Source organism: Castor canadensis, chromosome 3, assembly GCF_047511655.1.
Source record: "Castor canadensis chromosome 3, mCasCan1.hap1v2, whole genome shotgun sequence".
Lineage (NCBI taxonomy): Eukaryota > Metazoa > Chordata > Mammalia > Rodentia > Castoridae > Castor > Castor canadensis.
In genome coordinates this window covers 181,474,150-181,494,380 of record NC_133388.1, presented here as the reverse complement: position 1 = coordinate 181,494,380, position 20,231 = coordinate 181,474,150, and the positions used below count along the sequence as shown (strand labels likewise).

The 20,231-nt window shown below is 45.1% G+C and overlaps 1 protein-coding gene across 6 annotated transcripts in view; it reads right to left on the bottom strand.

Moving 5' to 3' along the window:
• Positions 1 to 366: 366 nt before the first annotated feature.
• Positions 367 to 20,231, bottom strand: part of Zhx2 (zinc fingers and homeoboxes 2) — a 149,706-nt gene continuing 129,841 nt past the window's right edge. For 5 of the 6 annotated variants that reach the window (XM_074069140.1, XM_074069141.1, XM_074069142.1 and 2 more), the window contains exons 3-4: positions 16,643 to 19,374; positions 367 to 1,484 (exon numbers count right to left, since the gene is read on the bottom strand). In XM_074069140.1, coding sequence (XP_073925241.1) covers positions 16,647 to 19,157 — 2,511 coding nt within the window. In that variant the 5' untranslated portion in view covers positions 19,158 to 19,374 and the 3' untranslated portion in view covers positions 367 to 1,484; positions 16,643 to 16,646. The other variant, XM_074069146.1, reaches the window with a different exon arrangement.

The following is a 20,231-nucleotide window of genomic DNA, read 5'->3' as shown; positions in this document are numbered from 1 at the left end:
TTTTAAGGATCAATTTTCTATGACCATGGAGAAGGGAGGGCTTAGAACTTCTTTCTAAGTAGGTAGATATGATGAAGGATCCTGTGTGAACAACCTGATTTTAAAGCCCCATTTGTGACATCAGACTTGGCCGTAATGAATTTGCAACAGGGGGTGGCTAAATCAGGAATCCTAGGTTGAGCCCTTTGGAGCCGGATGGCAATGAAGAAGGAGGAACAGAGGAAAAGGTTATAAAAATGTTTAGTCTTTGCTTTATTGAGTTACAACAGATAAGCAACAAGTTAGAAAAATTGGTTTTTATTCAAACTCCCTAGCATTTTATTTGTGCAGTGAACTCAAATGGCGGGGCGGGGGGTGGGGGGGTGGGGGTGGGGGATGGGACAGTGGGAGACAGGAAAGGGGGATGCAAACATAACTCGTATTGCAACATTTACACCAGATAGATCTCTTGGCTTTCCTTCTTTAAAAGTTAGGACTAACTGAAAAAAGTGCACTCAGGTATCTAAAATTGGCCCAAAACAAACACACACGCAAACAACAACAGCAAAAAAATCAATTTATGGTGCGGCTCCAAACAGAAATCTTGTTAAATACCACACTGAGAAAAGGCAGTTAAGAAAAGAAATGAAAACCAAAGCTGTTCGTTTTTGTATCACCTAAAGAGGAAGATCGTTTTTTTAATTTCATAAGAGTACCGATGATGCTAATCAGTGTAGGAGTCCTTTCTGCCGATATTTAGAGAGGTGTTTCATGAGGTGGTTCCCTCCTGCCAGGCTTTCCCAGTGCTGACTGGGTCAGATCCAGCCCCTAAGTCTCAGACAGTTGAGAAGTCACACCCAAATCTTGGCAGTTCAGAAAGCCTATGTATGGCTAAGGCGGAGTCCCCCAAAGGCAGTGGAGGAAATAAATGGGTTTGACTTGGAAGATCTGCCATCTACAAAGCTTCTCCCACCAATAAATCTTCCAAACTTCAAACTACCTTTAAAAAGCAACTTTCCCTACCTAGAAATCCAGTAGATATAATGGCACTAATACTCCCTCTCCTAAATTAATAAAAGAAAAAAAAAAAAAGAAAAAAGAGGAAAGGAAAGGAATAAGCAAAGTGGTTAGCCCTCCTCCTGGGAAAAAAACCTTACAATAGTAGTGCTGGAAAAGGAAGCTGCCCTCCATTAAAAAGGTAACAAAATTCCCACATTGTACAAATCGGTTCCAGTATAGCAAGATGTGGGGGCTGGGGCAGAGGAGCAAACTATGTACAAGGACCCATTGAAAACGCAGTAGTAGGACTTTGGCACTATGAACAATTCCCACTGGTCCTCTGGGAGGTGCGTGGGGAAGTGGCTGGGGTTCCCGTGTCTTCCAGGTACATGCAAGCGAAGCAGTTCCACTTGGAGTCACTGGTGAGGTGGCCCACGGGAGGGAAGGTCTCTTTCTTCAAAGACAGCGCATCCACTTGATCAGTGCAGAGGTTCTGATCGAATGCCCTAGAAGGGTGACACAAATCACAGTCAGATGTCAGGGAGAGGTCCAGCATTCCCTGGGAAGGAAGGTAGCAGTGGGCTTATTTCTTCCTGGCTCTCCTGGGCGGGGGGGACTCCTTCCAAGCCATGCTGGGGTTGGAGGACGTACAAATGCCCTTCAATTTGGGGCTTTTCTTAAGACAGAAGTGTGTTTCTTAGACACAGATTGACATTACAGGATGTGCCCCCAAAATTAGGCCTTTGAAAATAGGGAAGGTGTTGATCTGTGATTCTCTTCAGTATTACAAGATACTTTTATTGTTCTTGGGGAGGCAGACAGTCACAGTCCCTCCTGAAAGGACCTGGAATCACACAAACCAGGGTATGGGTCCTGATTTTCCCACTTTGTGGTGTGGGGCTGTACCCATGTGACTTAATCTTTCTAGGGTTTAGTTTTTGTTTCTGTAAGATAGGGATGACCATCCACCTCCATGAGTTGTGACAACTCAGTTAATATATACAGCAACATGTGGAGACTATTCTAAGCATTAGGATGAGAATGTTTCTTACTTAATGTTTATATCAACCTAAGTAGTATGGATATTATTGTTCCCATTTCACAGCTCAGGAAAGTGAACACAGAGAGGCTAAATAAGTTACCCAAGATTGCACAGTTGGTAAGTGGCAGAGCCAGTATTCAAATCCAGGTAATCTTTAGAGTCTGTGCTCCTAACAAACAGCATTTATTCAAAGTCAATTTTGAGGAATGTTTAATTCTTATACTATAGGTTGAGTGGTGTCCCTCCAAAAATGAATATTGAAGTCCTAATCCTCAGTATTTCAGAGTGTAACCCTATCTGGAAATAGATTTACAGAAGTAGCTGTGTTAAAATGAGGTCATTAGTGTGGCCCCTAACCCAACAGCACTCATCCAGAGACAGACATGCACAGAGGGAAAGAGTGAAGTCCCCCACTGAGGGGGAACACTGTGTGAAGACAGAGGTGGAGGTCAGAGTGATATGTGACTGCTAGCAAGCCACCTGCAGCCAGGGGAGAGACATAGACCCGACTCTCTCCCAGCCCTCAGAGGGAATGAGCCTGGCCAATCTCCAAAACCGTGAGACAGAGATCTCTGTTGTTTCTACCTCCTGGGTTGTGGCACCTTCCAGGAGCCCTAGGGAACAGAGACAGATCTCCCTCCATTATTATTTTTTTGGTTCTCAGGATCCAGAGGTCCTGGGAAAGGAATCTGAGGGAGGCTGTGAAGGATTCCACCAGTATCCTAGGACAGGTTAGAGGTTTATCTAATCTGTCCGTCCCTGAAGCTACTGGCTTTTCTTCACCTTCCTCCTGGGAAGATGATACTTCTTGGCTACTTCTCTGGCTGAGAAAGCAGCTGAGGAGACCCTGAAAAGTTCTTTTTTTGTTTTGTTTTTGAGTCAGGGCCTCACTATGTAGTCCAGGCTGGCCTCAAACTCATGGTCCTACTGCCTTAGCCTCCTAAGTACTGGGATTTTAGTTATGCACCACCTGTTGAGAAGTGTTTTTTGTATAGGAGACTAAGAGCAAGAAATGTAGATGTGTAGGTCACACAGTTTCTTTGTTCACAAAGCCACCTAGCCAGAGAAAGAGCACGCATGCTTTAGAGGTGGGGGCGGGGGCACCCAGTATCTTATTGCTGATCTGGGCAGAGCCATGTACATCCTGGAGGGCACAGTAAATCAGACAGCTTCTTCCTGTGCTCCCCAAGGGACATGGTTTTCCCAACAAACCAGGTCCTTCATGTCTTTGGAAGGGAGGCTGCTGCGGGTTGGATGTCTACTTGAACAGCTGCCCAGACCCAGGAAACAAGGCCTAGGTGGGTGAGCAGATAGCTTTTACCCTTCCTTCTCCCAATCTGGATGAAGAAAGTCAGGTCAGCACAGACTGTGATGAAGAGTTAAAAGATTGTGCAGTTGAACAAGCCAGGGTGCAGGACCTGCTGAGGTCGTTGCCTTAACCTGAGCCTCACTTCCGTTATATAGAACCTACAGGGCCTCTGGGAGGTTACACTCCAAGAATGCAAAACAGGTCCTGGTGTGTGCCAGGGGCTTAAGAAATACTGCTTTATTTTTCCCAAGGAAGGGTAGATGTCAAATTAGAGCTTTTTGTGTGTGTGTTGTGTGTGTGTGTGTGTGTGTGTGTAAGAGAGAGAGAGAGAGAGGAGAGAAAGAGAGAATACATATTTTCTCAAAAGTAATACTAAACCTTGCCTCTCCAAGTGAATGGCAAAAGCTCTCACTTTTTAGGTAAACCTCAATATGAAGTGGTTCTCCATCTGGCAAAGTGTTTTCATGATTTTTTGTACAACTCCTTATGGACACAAGCATGCATAGTTCTCCAATCATTTTATTGATTTTTAAAAAAGCTGAGTGAGGCATGGTGTTGCAGGCCTATAATCTCAGCACTTGGGAGTCTGAGGCAGGATTGAGAGTTCAGGGATAGCTTGGGCTAAATAGTGAGACCCCATTTCAAAACAAAAAGAAGTCAAAAGAGGGCTGGTGGAGTGGCTCAAGTGGTAGAGTGCTTGCTTAGCAAGTATGAGACCCTGAGTTCAAACCCCAGCGCCACTTAAAAACACAACAGAAAGAACTCAAAAGAACTGATTGCAAGGCCAAAAGGGTGGCCAAGAAAAAGGGAGACAAAGCCATTATTTTATTTTATCTTTTCAGAGATCCCACATGTGTGTAACTGGCTCCAGGCTCCGGGAACACCCTAGAACCACTTGGATTTTAATTATTTGACCTTTCCCAGGATGTGTGGCTGTGGGTAGGACTCTGGCTGTGGAAGCTGGCAGCACTGTCAAAGTGAGGCTAGGAAGATGCTGGAAACAGAGAATGGGGGCCTGACCCATCTCTGGGGGTGTCTGCTCCTGGCTTAAGTACAAGGGCCAGAAGGTCAGGACTGAAGTAAAGCTGGGGACCCCACAGGCAAGTCTGATTTTTTCTCCAATGAAAAAGTCCCATAGGTCATTTGGGAAATGAAGCATAAAATTGGAGCTGGCAGGGACCGGGTGATGACCCGGCAGGTGTCTCACAGCTCCACTTCTGATCACATTGGGGGTAGCAGCACAGACACAAGAAGCTCTGATCCTCAAATTCTCCTGACCACAGGCAATGTCATTCTTCCTCAACTATCTTTCAGTTTCAGTCCCAGGCAGAGGCTTTGGCACACTGGTCAAGTCTGTGCTCCCACATTGCAGAGTGCCATTTAGTGGCATTCTTCTTATGCCCTTCACCAGCTGCCCAGGGACAAAGCCCAATCCTCCTTTACCTCAGGCCCCACAGGATCCATTTCTGGCTTTGTTGGGAACATTCTCTCCTGGGTGGCTCCACCATTGTGGGTGCAGCTCCTTCTAGCTCCTGGATGCTGTCACACACACAGTTTTCTCTCAGGTACACAGCTGAGGCCCAAACACTTTCCCCTGGGGCAACAGGCATGGCCTTCCTCAGGAAGGCCTTTGCTCCCAGATGCTGTCATATTTGTTCAGTGTTCCTGCGCTGGAGCTTCTCCTGCATGGCTGTCACATGGGACTTCAGCCATCTAGTTAATTGTATGTGGCATGAGGCCACAGAGGGTGCCCATGGTGTTCACTACTGGCCCCCCTTGCTGTCATGCCTTGCCTACGTAAGATACTCAACAACTAGTTGTTAATGAATGAAAAAAAAAAGGTATCTGTCACAGTGGTGGCTATTACACAAGGCTAGTGACAAAGTGCACACTGTAGTGTCCTTTTTGTATGCATATATGCATGTGTGTTTTTGTAGTGTGTCACCATTATTGGTCTGTATGGCTCTTGCTAATTCCCCTGGGCTTCTCTGGGAGTCTTATCGCCTGTTAGACACATTTGCCCAGCAGAGGACTGTGTCTCAACGTAACCCCTAACCTCAGAGAGCCAACTGTCAGCTTTGGAGGAAAACTGAAAGGTCACCAGGGCCATTTCCTTATGGCCTCCCTTGGGACACCTCTACCTCAAGGATGTCCAGCACCTCCATGAACATTTCCCAGGACAGGGAACTCCCACCTTCCACAACTATGTTGGGATAATGTTGAAAGTACTGCCTAGTTCTAGCAAGATCTGCTCCCCTAGTACTTTACATGTTGAACATACATGAAAAAAATTAGAGTTCTTTTTTCCATGTGACAGCTTTCTGTTTCTGTTTCTCTAATTTCCCCAAGGCCCTGGGCACTTGGAGAGAACACTGCACTCCAGGAGAAAGATGACAAGCAAGCACCCAGTGGGTGACTGTCTTTCTATAACATTCCTTTGGAGTTTTTTTTAATTCACCACCCCATTCCTTTATTTTAGCAATAATTGACTGCTGGTAACACTGCAAGTCTGAATGTGATGCCTCCTGCTCTCTGGAGTGGCTACCAAGCAATTATCCACTCAAATTCTTCCCTGTGATATTCCAAGGGGGTGGGCTAAGGAGTTTGAGGAAGGGATGAAATGTGAGACCACACTGCTTCCATAGGCCAGGCACTGCTCCTTGCAAAGCCTCTCCATCCAGCTTCCTCTGAATAGCACTGGGTTCCACAGTGACACCCTGGGGAGGCCCATGCTGTGGTCCTCACCCCAGGGAACTGCAGTCCTGTCTTGGGCAATCCTAGATCATGTGCTCTAGTAAAGCACAGGATGCTTTTATTTGGGAGGATAGGGGAGGGGGCAGACGTACATCGTGTCCCCATGTAACAGCCAAGAGTTATGAGCAATAGATTCTAAAAAGACCAGCATCCTAGGATACATGGCAAGGCCAGGTTGGACTCCAGGGAGGAAGGGAGTCTTGAACCCAGAATCTTGGGGTTCTCAAGTTGGAAGGTGTATCTGATTCACAGTGGGGCATGTTAAGTGCATGTTCCTTAAATGTGCTGGAAGTCTTGACTAGGGGGTGCAGTTGGGGGGCCTCCTCACCCTGATTCTCATATAGATATTTAAACAAGATAAGCAGGGCTATTGCTCATTTACAGAGCATCTGTTATCCACTACACATTTTATCCTACTTTCATCTGGCTTCTGTTTTTGTCAGGACGAAGCCTGCTTTCAGTTTTACTATGGTTCCTCTGCAAGGAACATCTTTTCTCTCTGATTGCTTTTTTCTCCTTTACCCCCATTTTATTGATATGCAAAAAAACTGCACATAATTAATGCACACAGTTTGGAGAGTTTGAAATTTGTACACACTCATGTTAGCATCCATAGTCCAGGGGATGCTAGATGCTGGCATCTTCCAAAGTTTCCTGTGCCCCCCCTTTGTTTTTATTTTTGGTGGTGAGAACACTTAACATGGGATCAAACTTCTTGACACCTTTTTAGTGCACAATGCCTATTGTTAACTACAGGCACTGATGCACAGTAGATCTCTGCAACTTTATTCCCCCAGGGCAACTCCCCATCTCCCCGCATGTCTTCTCCCTCACTCTGGTAAACCACTCTGTTGTCCGTTTTTAAGCCTCTCCATATTTCTGAGCTGAACTTTCATTGTGTTTATTGGTGGTAGAGGGCAAGGTCTGATTTTAATTAGAATTAAGAAAGGGAAATTACGTTGACATGGAGGATTAAGCAATTTCCCAGGGAATGGGAAAACTGGGCTATCCCAACTTGTCCCCCGACCAGGCTTAGGTCTGTAGTCTGCTTTGGCACAGCTGGCCAAAACTCTCCTTCCCTACCATGGCTTGGGAGCTTCTGGGTGGGTGGACTTACAGGCTAAGTAAATCCCCCCTAAACTAGACTGATTGTGGAGGCCAAAGAGCAGTTGGCATCAGAGGGCCAGTGGCTCTTCCTGCCCTCTCCCATCAGTGGATAACACCCAGTGGGGTTCAACAGGATTGAATTCTTGCTATGCATGTGGGTTTGGATTTGCATCCCAGCTTCATCACTTTCTACCTTGATAACCTTGGACAAATTACCTTTCTCTATTTCCTTTTCATGGGATAGAAATTAAGAAACTAATGCTGTCTTGAGATTTATTGTGAGGATTAGATGAGTGAGCATGTAAGATGCTTAAGCAGTATCTGGCAGGGTAAGTGTTCAGCAAATGTTACTCCTTGTTGCTGCCCCACACCTCCCACTCCATCCCTTGAGATGCAGTTAACACTTAACGTCATGAGCTGGCACAAGTGGGGCTCCACAGAAACACTCAACTTGGGAAGGCAGAAGCAAGTGACCACATTCTTCATGTGGAGAGCCAGAAGCAAGTTCTTATGTGAAGTCTGTTGAACAGGTGCTGATTTTAGTGCCAGAATCTAGGAACTTTCATTTATTATCACACTTAACCTTGATAACAACAGGTAACTCTATTAGCATGTGTTACAGACTGAATTATATCCCCGTCCCCTTAAATGCTATGTGGAAGCCCTACCCCTGAATGTGACTGTGTTTGGAGATAAGGCCTTTAAAGAGGTAATTAAGGGTGGCATAACCTGGGCACCTGTGACTCATGCCTGTAATCCTAGCTTACTCAGGAGACAGAGATCAGGATGATCATGGTTTGAAGCCAGTCCTCAGCCAATAGAGTGGCCAAGGTGTAGGCCCTGAGTGCAAACTCCAGTACTGCAAAAAAAAAAAAAAAGTGTGGGGGGGGAGTGGTATAATTAAATCCTAATCTAATAATTCTGGGTTCTTATAAGAAAAGGAAGAGACACCAAGAGTGTGAAGAGGAAAGCCCATGTGAGGACACAGTGAGAAGGTGGCTGTCTGTAAACCAAGGAGAGAGGCTTCACTAGACACCAGGACCTCACCCCTCACCCCAGCACCTTGATCTTGAACTTCCAGCTTCCAGAACTATGAGAAAATAAATCTGTGGTTTAAGCCACCTAGGCTCCAGGATTCTATTATGAAAACTGAGCTGACTATACAGTAAGTACTGAGATTATAGAAATTCAGCAATGAAAGAATCAAGTACAGGGAGGGGGATGGGTGAACGAAGGAGATTAAGGTGAGGGAATGTGATGGATAGACTTCATATAGTTATATTAAACAGAACAAAGAAACTTCTTGCAACTGCTTTAAGTAGGGTAGGGAGGGGGTTGAGAGTGATAGACGGAGGGGGGTGATGTAACAAATGTATAATATAAGCTTATTTGGAGTTGTCACTATGAATCCCCCCTGTACAATGAATATATCCTAATTTAAAAAAATTTAAAAAGAATCAAGTACAGTGCACAGGCATGTGGCCACTCTCGACTTTGCCACCATACAGCCTCCATTTGCCACAAGGGTAGAAAGGTCTGAAGGCATATGCCACACCTGCAAGTCATCTTCCCTTCTGTTCCTTTCTTTAGTACCTCAGACTGTCTCAAACTTTCTCTATAGGGTTACACAAACAGAATAGAGTTTCCTTTATTAGTAAACTAGGAAAAGAAAACTAGATTATATAGGCATCCCTTAGAAACACTGCTGGTTCAATTTCAGACCATCCCAATAAAGAAATATTGCAATGGAATGTGTCACATGAGTTTTTTGGTTTCCCAGGGCATAAAAAAGTTATGTTTATACCATACTGTAGTCTATTAAGTGCACAAATTATGCCAAAAAATGTGCATATCTTAATTTATCAATACATTATTGCTAAAAAAAGCCAACAATCATTGGAGTCTTTCATGAATCCTGATCTTTTTGCTGGTGGAGGACCTTGCCTTCATCTTGGTGACTGCCAACTGGTCAGGGTGGTGGTTGCTGAAGGCCGGATGGCTGTAGCAATTTTTTAGTTAACAATGAGGGCTGGGCTGATCATGTACTCCTATAATCCAGCTACTTTGGAGGGGGTGATCAGGAGAATCTGATAAAGGCTACCCGGACAAAAAGTACTAAGCTCTATCTGAAAAATAACTAAAGCAAAAAAGGGGTAGGGGGATGGCTCAAGTGGTAGAGTGCCTGCATCAAACTCCTGTACAAAAATAACAACAAAAAACCCCCCAAATAAACAAAGAAACAAAAAAGAATGAAATTTACTTCATTTAATTTTCCTTTCACGAAAGATTTTTCTGTGGCATATGTTATTTAACAGCATTTTACTCACAGCAGAACTTCTTTATAAAAATTTGAGTCAGCCTCTCAAACCCTGCTACTGTTTTACCCACCACATTTGTGTGATATTGTGAATCCTTTATTGTCATTTCCACAAAGTTCACAGCATCTTCACCAGGAGTGGATTCCATCTCAAGAAACCACACTTTTTTTCTCATGAGAAGCAATCCTCACCCTTTAAAGTTGTATCTCAAGATTACAGCTGTTCAATCAGATATTCAGGCTCTACTTTTAATTCTCGTTCTCTTGCTATTTCTACCACATCTGTATTTATGTACTCTGCTGAAGTTTTGAACCCCTCCAAATCATCCACGAGGATTGAAACTTACTTCTAAATGCCTGTTAATGTTGATATTTTGACCTCTTCCCACAAACCATGAATGTTCTTGTTGGCATCTAGAATGGTGAATTCTTTCCAGAGATTTTCATGTTACTGTGCCAAATCCATCAGGGGAATCATTATGTATGGAGCTGCAGTCTTATGAAATGTATTTCTTAAGAATTAAAATTATAAAGTTGAAATTACTCTTTTCATCCGTGGGCTGCAGAAATGGATGTTGTGCTAGCAGGAATTTAAACCACATTACCCTTGTGTATTTCCATCAAGGCTCTTGGGTGACCAGATGCATTGTCAGCAAGTAGTATTTTTTCATTTTTTTGGAGACAGGGTCTCACTACATATTACAGGCTGGTCTCAACCTCACAATCTTCCTGCCTTAGCCTCCCAGATGCTAGGATTACAGGCATGTACCACCATGCCCAGTGATTTAGCATCATTCTTAAGGGCCCTAAGACTTTTTGGAATAGCAAGTATTGGCTTCAATATAAAGTCAATATAAAGCTGCAAGAAACTTTAACAAAAGTGGCCTGTCATTTGGACCTTTGAAGCCAGGCTCTGACTTCTCTCTAGCTATGCAAGTCCTAGATAGCGTCCTGTACCAATACAAGGCCATTTTTATCTACCCCACAAATCTGTGTTCAGTATAGTCACCTTCATCATGATCTTAACTGGATCTTCTGGAAAACTTTCTGTAGCTTCTACACCAGTGCTTGCTGCTTTACCTTGCTCCTTTATTTTTATTTATCTTTTGGTGGTTCTGGAGTTTGAACCCTGGACTTCACGCTTGCTAGGCAAGCACTCTACCACTTGAGCCACTCTGCCAGCCCCCACCTTGCTCCTTTATGTTACAGAGATGACTTCTTAAACCATGAACCAACCTCCACCAACTGCAAATTTTTTGTTGTTGTACTGGGGTTTGAACCCAGGGCCTCACACTTGTAGGCAGGCATTCTACCACTTGAGCCACACCCCAGCCTTCCTCAGACTTCTTTTCTGCAGCTTCCTCACCTCTCTTGGTCTTCCTTGAGTTGAAGAGAGTTGGGCTTGGGCTTAAGGGAGTGTTGTGGCTGGTTTGATCTTCTAGTTAGATTGCTAGAACTTTCTCCATGTCAGCAAGAAGGCTGTTTCACTTTCTTATTATTGATATGTTCACTGGAGTAGTTCTTTCAGTTTCCTTCTAGAACTTTCCTTTGTATTCACAACTTAGCTAACTGGCATGAGGAGTCTAGCTTTCAGCCTATCTTGGCTTTTGACAGGCCTTATTTTCTTTCACTTCAACACTTAGAGGCCATTGTAGGTTATTAACTGGCCTGATTTCAATGTTATTGCCATGTTGCAGGGAGTGGGGAGGCCTGAGGAGAGGGAGGAGATGGAGGAGCTACTGGTTGGTAGAGCAGTCAGAACATAAATGACACAGATGGATTAAGTTCACCATCAACTATGAGTGTGGTTCCCAGACCAATCATAACAGTAACATCAAAGATCATTGAACACGGGTCATCATAACAGGTAAAATAGTAATGAAGCAGATGAAAGAGTGAAACACCGAAAAGTGACAGAGACAGGAAGTGCACATGCTGCTGGGAGGATGGTGTAGATTTGCTCAGTGCAGGGTTACCACAAATCTTAAATTTGTGAAAAAAAAAAAAGCCATATTTGCAGAACACAATAAAGCAAAGCACAACAAGATGATGTATGCCTGTGTGTGAGTCCGCCTGCCATTCTGGTTCTCAACCCCTGCAGTTCTATGACATTTGAAATCTGGCAAGCCATACCTGCAATGCCAAATGTAGTTGCCTAAGGCAGAAAGCTGGTCCTAGGGCCACTGAAGGCACCCCTGCCTTTCAGAGCCTGGCACACTGCAGGCATTCCATAAATACTTGATGGGCGAGTGAGTCAAGTCACTTACGAGGAATGTCTCTGGGCAGGTTACTTCACCTCCTCGGGTCTCACATCCTTCCCCAAATTTCATGGTTGCTAGGCAGCTACAAGCTGTCCAAAACAGAGTGAGAATGCCTGGGGTGAGAAGTTCCAGAATTAGGTAATTGGAAGCAGGAAAGGTGAACTCCCCATTAGGCCCAAGGGAAGCAAGGCTAATGGGCTCCTGGAGAAGCATCCCCCAGTGGATATCCAGTCATAGATTCTTCCCTCGATCTGCTCACACACAGGGAAGGCTGCCTGTGCTCAGATCCTCTCCCTGACCACTCTCTTTAATGGCTTGAATGAGTGATGGAGGAAAATGGGGTGGAGTAAAAGGACTGAACTATCAGATCCCAGGTAATTGAAAAACAACCACCTGTGTTAGTTCTCAGGTTGTTTCAATGAACAGTTGCTAATATTTTGAATGTGGCTCGTCCCTCCAAAACTCATGTTGGGATTTGACTCCTACTGAAGAGAGGGGAGCAATTGACAATAGCGTTTGGGAGAGGGGCCTTGGGAGGTGATTGGAGTTAGAAAAGGTCATCATGGTGGATCCCCCATATTGAGTACTGGTGGCTTTATAAGAGGGAGACCCCAGTCAGAATGGCTATTACAGAAAGCACAACAAAACAAAAATGTGCTTATGAGGATTGGGGTGAGAGAAGGGACCCTTTATATACTGTTGGTGGAAATGTAAATTAGCACAGCCATTATGGAAAATAGTATGAAGATTCCTCAAAAAATTAAAAACAGAATTACTATATGATCTAGTTATCCCATTCCTGTGCATTTATCTGAAGGAATCAAAGGCAGCATACAATATGGAGATAGCTGCACACCCATGTTTATTACTGTACTGTTTACGTTAGCTAAGTTATGGAATCGACCTAGGATCCCATCAAAGGATGAACAGATAAAGAAAACATGGAAACACAATGGAGTATTATTTGGCCATAAAGAAGACAGAAATAATGTCATTTGCAAGAAAATAGATGGCATTGGAGATAACCGCTAAGTGAAATAAGCCAGACACAGAAAGACAAGTATCACATACTTTCTCTCATATGTGGAAACTTAAAAAAAATGACATGAAAACTGAAGAGGGACTTTCAGTGAAGGAGAAGGGGATCTGGAGGAGGGGAGAAAGAAGCGAGGAGAGTAGAGAGGAGGTACATGATCAAAGCATGATATATACAAGGATGGAATGTCACAGTGAAACCCATAAATTTGTACAATTAATGTGTATTAATAATTATAATTAAAAAGGAGAGACAAGACAGACAGACAGACACACACTTCTGTGGTCATGTGATGCCCTGTACTGCTTTGAGACCTGTCAAGAAGATGGCCATCACCGCGTGTGGCCCCGTAATGGGGTCATTAAGAACTGTGAGCCCAAATAAACCTCTTTTCTTTAAAACTTACCCAGTCGGTGGTATTGTGTTATTAGCAACAGAAAAAGAATTAAGACAACCATTACTGAGCCTCTGCTCTGAATCTGCACTGGGATTCAGAGATCAATGAGATGTCCCTGCCTTCAAGGGTCTGGTGGGGGAAGGAGAAAGGGAAAGGGGTGACTAGTGTATTTACGTTCATTCACTCATTCGTTGGTTTATTATTCATGCGTCTGTATTTGGACAGCCAATGTGAACAGAGTGTGGGGTATCCATATTCTGGATCTTAAGTCCTAGCTAGCATGCAACACTTAGAAGACTTAAATATTTTAAGCAAGCTGAACCAAGGAAAACTGGTTTTTTGAAATTTTACAAGTTTCTTATTTTCCCCGAAGCCATCCCTAGTCATCAAGACTTGGAAATTGTCAGAAATCTGGAGGCCATGAAGGTAGTGGCTGGAGATTTGGAGTCAAATTTAGACACTGGCTGAGTAATTCTGCAAGGGTATTTCATGTTTCTGAGTCTTAGTTTCCTTTGTGAAAATAAATGAGGAGAAAGAAGGTTGCATAGGTGGGTTGGCGGATGGGTTTTAAAACCAGACATTGTATTGGGAAAGCCACTTCTCTTCCTCTGAGCTCTGCCCAGCTCTCTGTGCACAGCTCTCAAAAAACAGTCCAGATGGACTTCCTGGGTTTTATGCACATGTTTCACTTTTTTAGTTGGACATCCAGGCAGGGACTGGGTCTTGGCCCTTTGGGCAAATCTATTGCAGACTAGCACAGTACCTGGCACAAAGAGGGCACTCTGAGGTTCTTGCTGAATGAATACATTATGGTAATTTCCATCCCCAAGTTTATTAAGAAGTGACCACATCCTAGTTGTTGGGTCTGGGCCATGGTGGTGGTGCCACCAATGGAGACGCTATGGGCCTTGGTGGGTGGGGTCAAGTACTAAGTAGCCTGACAGATGAGAGGTGGCCTCCTGGCTCTACCAGCTTTTGTCCTCTATAAAAAGGGGAAAAAAACTGCACCTACTTCACAGGGTGGTTGTGAAGTTTACAGGACTTAATAGACATGCTTTGAAGAGTGCTCTACACAGCATACAGCAATAAATGGAAACTCCTATAGTAGCTTTGGGATTCTCCAAATGACCTAACATCAAGGCATATGTCCAACAATGTCTTGCTCAGTAGACTCATTTTTAGGAAATAAAATGTACTTTTTAGCCTCTTACTAGGACGAGAATTCAGGCAGACAACGACAACAACCATTTCTCCTTCATTTCAACAGTGCAGATATGGGCTAGACTGGTAGTACTTTTTTAAGAAGGCAGGAAATTGGTCAGAGAAAGGAGGCCAAGGCAGCCAGATGGAAGTGGGTGATGGTGTTGCTGGTGATCTTGGTACACTTCTAGTCCCTCCCATCCCCAGTCCTTCCTTCTGGGCTTTGTCCTCACTCAGATCCACATGCAATTCCTCTAGAAGACAGGACAGCATTTGGGGTTGGCGATCACTAAACTGGTCTTTTCATAACTGGTGGAACAAGGCTTCTAGAGGAGTTCTTGCTAGGTGCTTCATTTTATCACTGAATAAATGAATTAATGAGTGACATGGCCAGTGGCATTATTGAGCTCATTAACACAAAGGTGTGGCAACTTCCAGAGCTCCCTTTAGGAAGTTATAAATCATCTTGGAGGTTCTCACCGCTATTTCATTATTTTAAGGATAACTCTGGAGGTCCCTTTGCAGGCCTTTTAAATGATCTCTGGACAAGGCCACCTGGGCTATGGTGCTTCCTCTGTCACCCCTTGTTCCAGGCTGCCCTTGTGATCTATCAACAAAGACACCCTGCTCCCTCCCTCCCCCCACTTTCTCCACTCACCCCCAACCAGCTGCTGCACTGGAGCCCTGACTGGCTCTGACCCAGTGGGAGGTATGCACTCAAGGGCCTCAAAGGCCTGCTCCATTATGTAGATGACATGGCCATTAGTAACCATGGTAACTTCCCTTCCCTGGCTTTCATGGCTCCACAGGTCTAAATTTACACAGGTGTCTTCAGACTTGAGAGGGTTTGGGGAACCCCAGCAGAGAGGTGCCTTCCTGGAGCCATAGCAAGGCAAATGGAAGCACTTTCAGAGTCTTTCAGGTGAAAAGAAACAACCTCAAATCTCCGATTCAGTAAACTTGAACACTTATGCTTAGTCAAATATGAAACGAGAAGAGGAAAAGAAATAGCATCCTTTTCCTGCTTTTTTTTTTTTTTTTCTTTACAGCAGAGAACACAACACTCCTAACAGTTTTGACAAGACTAGTATGGACAGGCCCAAAGGCTGGTGTCCGTACAGGCTCAGGTAGCAGGGCATGGGACTACCAATTCCTGTTTTTCTCCCTTTTGCAAAGAACCTTGAAACCAGGACTCATCTGATGTGTATGAGTTAGCATGTGTATGAGTGAGTTAGCGCAACTGAGCTGTATCACTCTGCATATTTCAAAACCTTGTGCTGTCCATGATAAATACACATGATAAACACAGGTTGAGTCATCCCTAATCCAAAATTCCAACATCCAAAATTTGAGACATTTGATGCTACAACATGAAACTTTGTTTCATGTACAAAATTGCTGAAAATACTGCACACGTTATCTTTGAGATGTGTGTAAAGTGCATACGAAAGAAATGAATTTCCTGTTTAGACTTGGGTCCTGGCCCCAAGATACCTCATTATATGTATGCAAATATAAAAAAATCTGATATGTTTGTGGCCCTAAGTGTTTCAAATAAAGGATACTCAATTTGTATGTCATGTCCATGTTATATTTGATATATAGAGGATCCATGTCATATATAGATAATTTTAATTTGTTGATTAAAAATATTAGTTTGAAAAAAAGAACACATCAGTTGAGTCAACATCTCTGTACCCACTGGAAGGCCCCAACTCAAGTTAGCCTAACCTACTCCATTGTGTAAAGAACTCTATCTTGTCTGGCAGGAAGGTTGTTTTACTTTGTTTTTCAGAAACTTTTTATGAATTCAAGCAGAACCCCACTTGCAGCTCATTGACGACATATCTGACCTCATGATGTCACTGAAAGGATCAAGCTAATAGCCACCGACCTTGGCAAAACACTGAGAAAATGACCACCTCAGCCACTTCCTGGAATAGCTAGCTGGACCAAAAAACAAGACGTCAGAAGCATATTCCTTCAACAACTTAAATGCTTATAAACCCCAACCCTAATGTTATTCTGGGCTGATACCTCTTAGCAATCAGCCCCTTTCCTCCTTTGGAAAGGGAATAAAACTTTGCTTCTTCAAGTCTTGTTTTTCTGGGAAATCTTTCACACCCTGAGCACTGGCCTCATGGACTGGAACCTGACACCCACCATCTATATTCCCCACCTTGCCAATGAAAAGAAAGGAAACCAGCATTCTCCCATTTTCTGAAGTGAACAGGGTCTTACCTGACTAGGTCTGGCTAGCTTCCACAGTGACGCCTTCAGAGTCTGAGTCAGCCAGTTCTGCTGCCCTGTCACCTGCCGTCTGACTCCAGCTATCTGATCTATCTGAGGTGACATCCTCCTCTCCTACTGTCACCTCCACATAGTCCACCACGCCCGACTCCTCATTCTCATCGCTGCCCTGGCCATCCTGGCTGCTGCCCTCCGACCTGTCAGAGGCGGCCTCTGAAGGCTTGGCTGGTACACAGTCTTTTGCTTGCTCACTGCCTGCTTTTGTTTTGGGGACCGACTTCTCCAAGTCCTCATCACAGAGCGTTTTGGGGTCTTTGTGATATTGCTGAACCACCTCGCCCCCATTCTTTGGGCTCTCGACTGGTTTTGCTGCTTTCTTCGATATGGCCTCGTAGCCGTGATCATCCGAAATGTGTTGCAGCTGGTAGTGCTCCATCCACTTCAGGGTTCCAGTTTTTAGCAAGCATCTGTTCTCCTTGAACCAGCGCACGATCTCAGTTCGGACCAGGCCGGTCTTGGCTGCTAACTGGTCGTACTCCTGGGGAGTCGGCCATTGGGTTCTTGCAAACGTGCTCCTCAGGAGATGAACCTGTTCTTGACTTTGTGTAACTGCTGGTGAAGGGCTGGGCAGAGGACTGGGTAACTGGGTGCTGGAGAGTTGGCCAAGTCGAGACAGAGCACCATTGGGGGCTACTACATCAGAGCCCTTTTTGCCAGACCCCATGGAATCCAGGACGGCCTGCTCCATGCTATCCCGAAGCTTCCGCCTCTCTGAGAACCAGGAGTCGATCTCTCTCCTGCTCAGCTTGGTCTCCACCCTTAGTCGATCTAGTTCTGCCTGGGTAGGGAAAGAGCTTTTCAAAAAGCTGTCTTCCAGAATTTTAACCTGACCCTGTGTCTTCTCTTTGAACTTCTGAGGGGCAAAGTCTGGGTATGCATGATATGTACGACCATGTCGGGAGGCTGCAATGGCCATCTGGTCTTTGGCAAGGGATTCGCTGGTGATGTGGACGATGCCCCTTTGACACCGATATCTGTGGTCACTGAACCACTTCTTGATCTCACTCCTGGCAAGGCCGGTCACCTCGATGAGTCGGTAGACCTCAGCATCATCAGGGAACTGGCTCTGGAGAAAGCTTGCTTTGAGGTGTGCGATCTGCAACTTGGTCTTCTTTCGGTCACTGGCTGGGGTGAGTGGGGCACTGGCCACCTTGGGTGGAGGCTCTGGCACCTGGGCTATGTGTGGACGCTTGGGCTCGGGGGCAGCTTGGGGAGTCACCAAAGGTCTCTTTTGGCCATGGTTGGTCACTCCGGCCACGGCAAGTGTGATGGGGGAGCAAGAAACATTTGTTGAGCCACTTGTCACTTGAGTCAACACCAGGCTGGTCTGACCAAGGATCTGGCATGGCAGAGCTGTCTGAAGGATGGGCTGAGACATCTTTGTGGGGGCCAACTGGGCAGGAAGCACTGTGATTGTTGGGGGTACTGACTGGATGGTGCCATTAAACATCTTTTTCCGGGCCTCCTCTACTTCCTCCGGGGACCAGCTGATACCATGCTTTAAGCGCTGGGTGGCAAACCAGATTCTGATGTGCTCTTCGGGGTGTTTGGAGGCAGCCGTCAGCCAGGACAGCTCAGCCTGTGTCGGATAAGGGAACTTGTTGAAGGAGTTGATCATGGTGGCATTTGTGTCCAGGGCAGAGTTGTATTTGGTAGTATTCAGTGGGACAGGGACCTTGGGGACAAGGTTGATATTTGGTGGCAGCTGTACAGAAGGCATGACGTGTCCCAACGTGTCTTGGAGGAGCTCCACGCTTCCGAGTCTGGAGAGGATCTCCGCTGTGTCTGTCACCAGGCGGGCAGTCCCTTCCACATGGTTTTCGGGGGTGGCCTCTTCAGGCTTCCTGGGCACCTTCTTGGCATCTGCTTTCGGTTTTCCTGTCTTCATGATGGGAGTTTTACTCACTGGGATCCCAGGGTCATTGTCACTACTTCCGGGGCCACTGGTGGGGATGGACATGGCATGGTTGGTAGCTTCGATGGACTGCTCCAAGACAGTTTGATTATTGCGTTTGATTAACTTGAGCTTGAAGTTGGTCTCTCCAGGATGGAACTTGGAGTTGTGCTCAGACAAGGAGTCGTACTTTTTGGTTGTGAAGTTACATTCAGCACACACGTAGAGGGGGTTGAGAATCACGTTGGGATGCTGCATGTCCACGTGCTCTGTGAACTCGTTCAGGTTTTGTGTGGAGTAGGGGCAGTATTTGCACTCATAGCCACCCTGGAGTTTTTTGGATGGGTTTTCCCCTGTAGGCTTCACCTCTATCACTTCATTTTCTTTGGAAGAGTTTTCAGGTTCTGCTACCCAGCTGTCCTTGGCTACATCGGATGGTGGCACACCCATTCCTTTTTCTTTGGCCCTGTCTCCTTCCTCGGGCACGTCCTGCTCTACGACTTGCGATGTCCGAACCATGCATGGAGTTGTAGATTTTCGTTTGCTTGCCATGCTGTCTGTCTGTGCAATGGCTTATTTTTGGTAGGGGGTAGGAAGAGGGCAGTGGGATTCTTGGGACGAATAAGATAAAAGGCTTTTGGCTTTATTCTCCCTCAACTGGCTTGGGGTTCCTTTGAATGCTAAAGTCTGCCGTTTGAGTTTTCAGAATGATTTCAGCACAGAAAATCGAACCTGCACCAATCACTAAGCACACCAGGGAGCATCGCATCTGTGGGACAAGAACAAAGACGGAATCAGTCAGCGTCTCCCCACAATGCAAAAGAAACTAGCATTTGTTTTTGAGTTGTCCCTAGGCCCCACCCCAACAAGCACCCAAACAAAACACTCATGTAAGTACAGACAGTGTGAGTACTTATAAACATGAAAGGTCACAGTCTTCTCTTCCTTGTGTGGGCAGGAAGTGGAACCAGGTCCAAGCAAACAAGGTTTGGGTGTGGGGGGATCCACTTCATGTTTAGAGACAAAAAGATACAGAAAAGAAACACAGGTACTAAGATCATCGGATGTGGTGAGTGGGCTGGTGGAGGGAAAGCTGCAGGTGAACTACTGTGGCTGGCTTTACAAACTGCTTTTTATTTACAGCCCATGGAGGCAAGATGCTTAATGGGAGCCAGTAAGTGGGTTCCTAGGGGCATTAGAAGATGGATATGAGAGCCACATATGGTAGTACACACCTGTAATCCCAGCACTTGGGAGACTGAAGCAAGAGGATTGTGAGTTCAAGGCCAGCCTGGGCTATACAATGAGAACTTGTCTTAAAAAGAAAAGAAAAAACCCAAAATGGATATTAACATGTTGCTTCTTATCATAAATGTAAAATTAGTGTGGGAAATCCAGGGAATGCAGAAAAGTATAAAGAATATTGTAGTCTTCTCATTTCACTTGAACACTGCCCCATTTCCATAATATTGAGCAAAATGATAAGTAAAAATGGCTATACCACAGACATTCTTGCCTCCTTTTGTACATGCCTGACACTGACTCAGTTTCCCTTTTATCTACTATGGTATTTTCTGTGTGCCTTAAAGAAACCCCAACCATGAAAGAGAAATGACAAACCTTTGG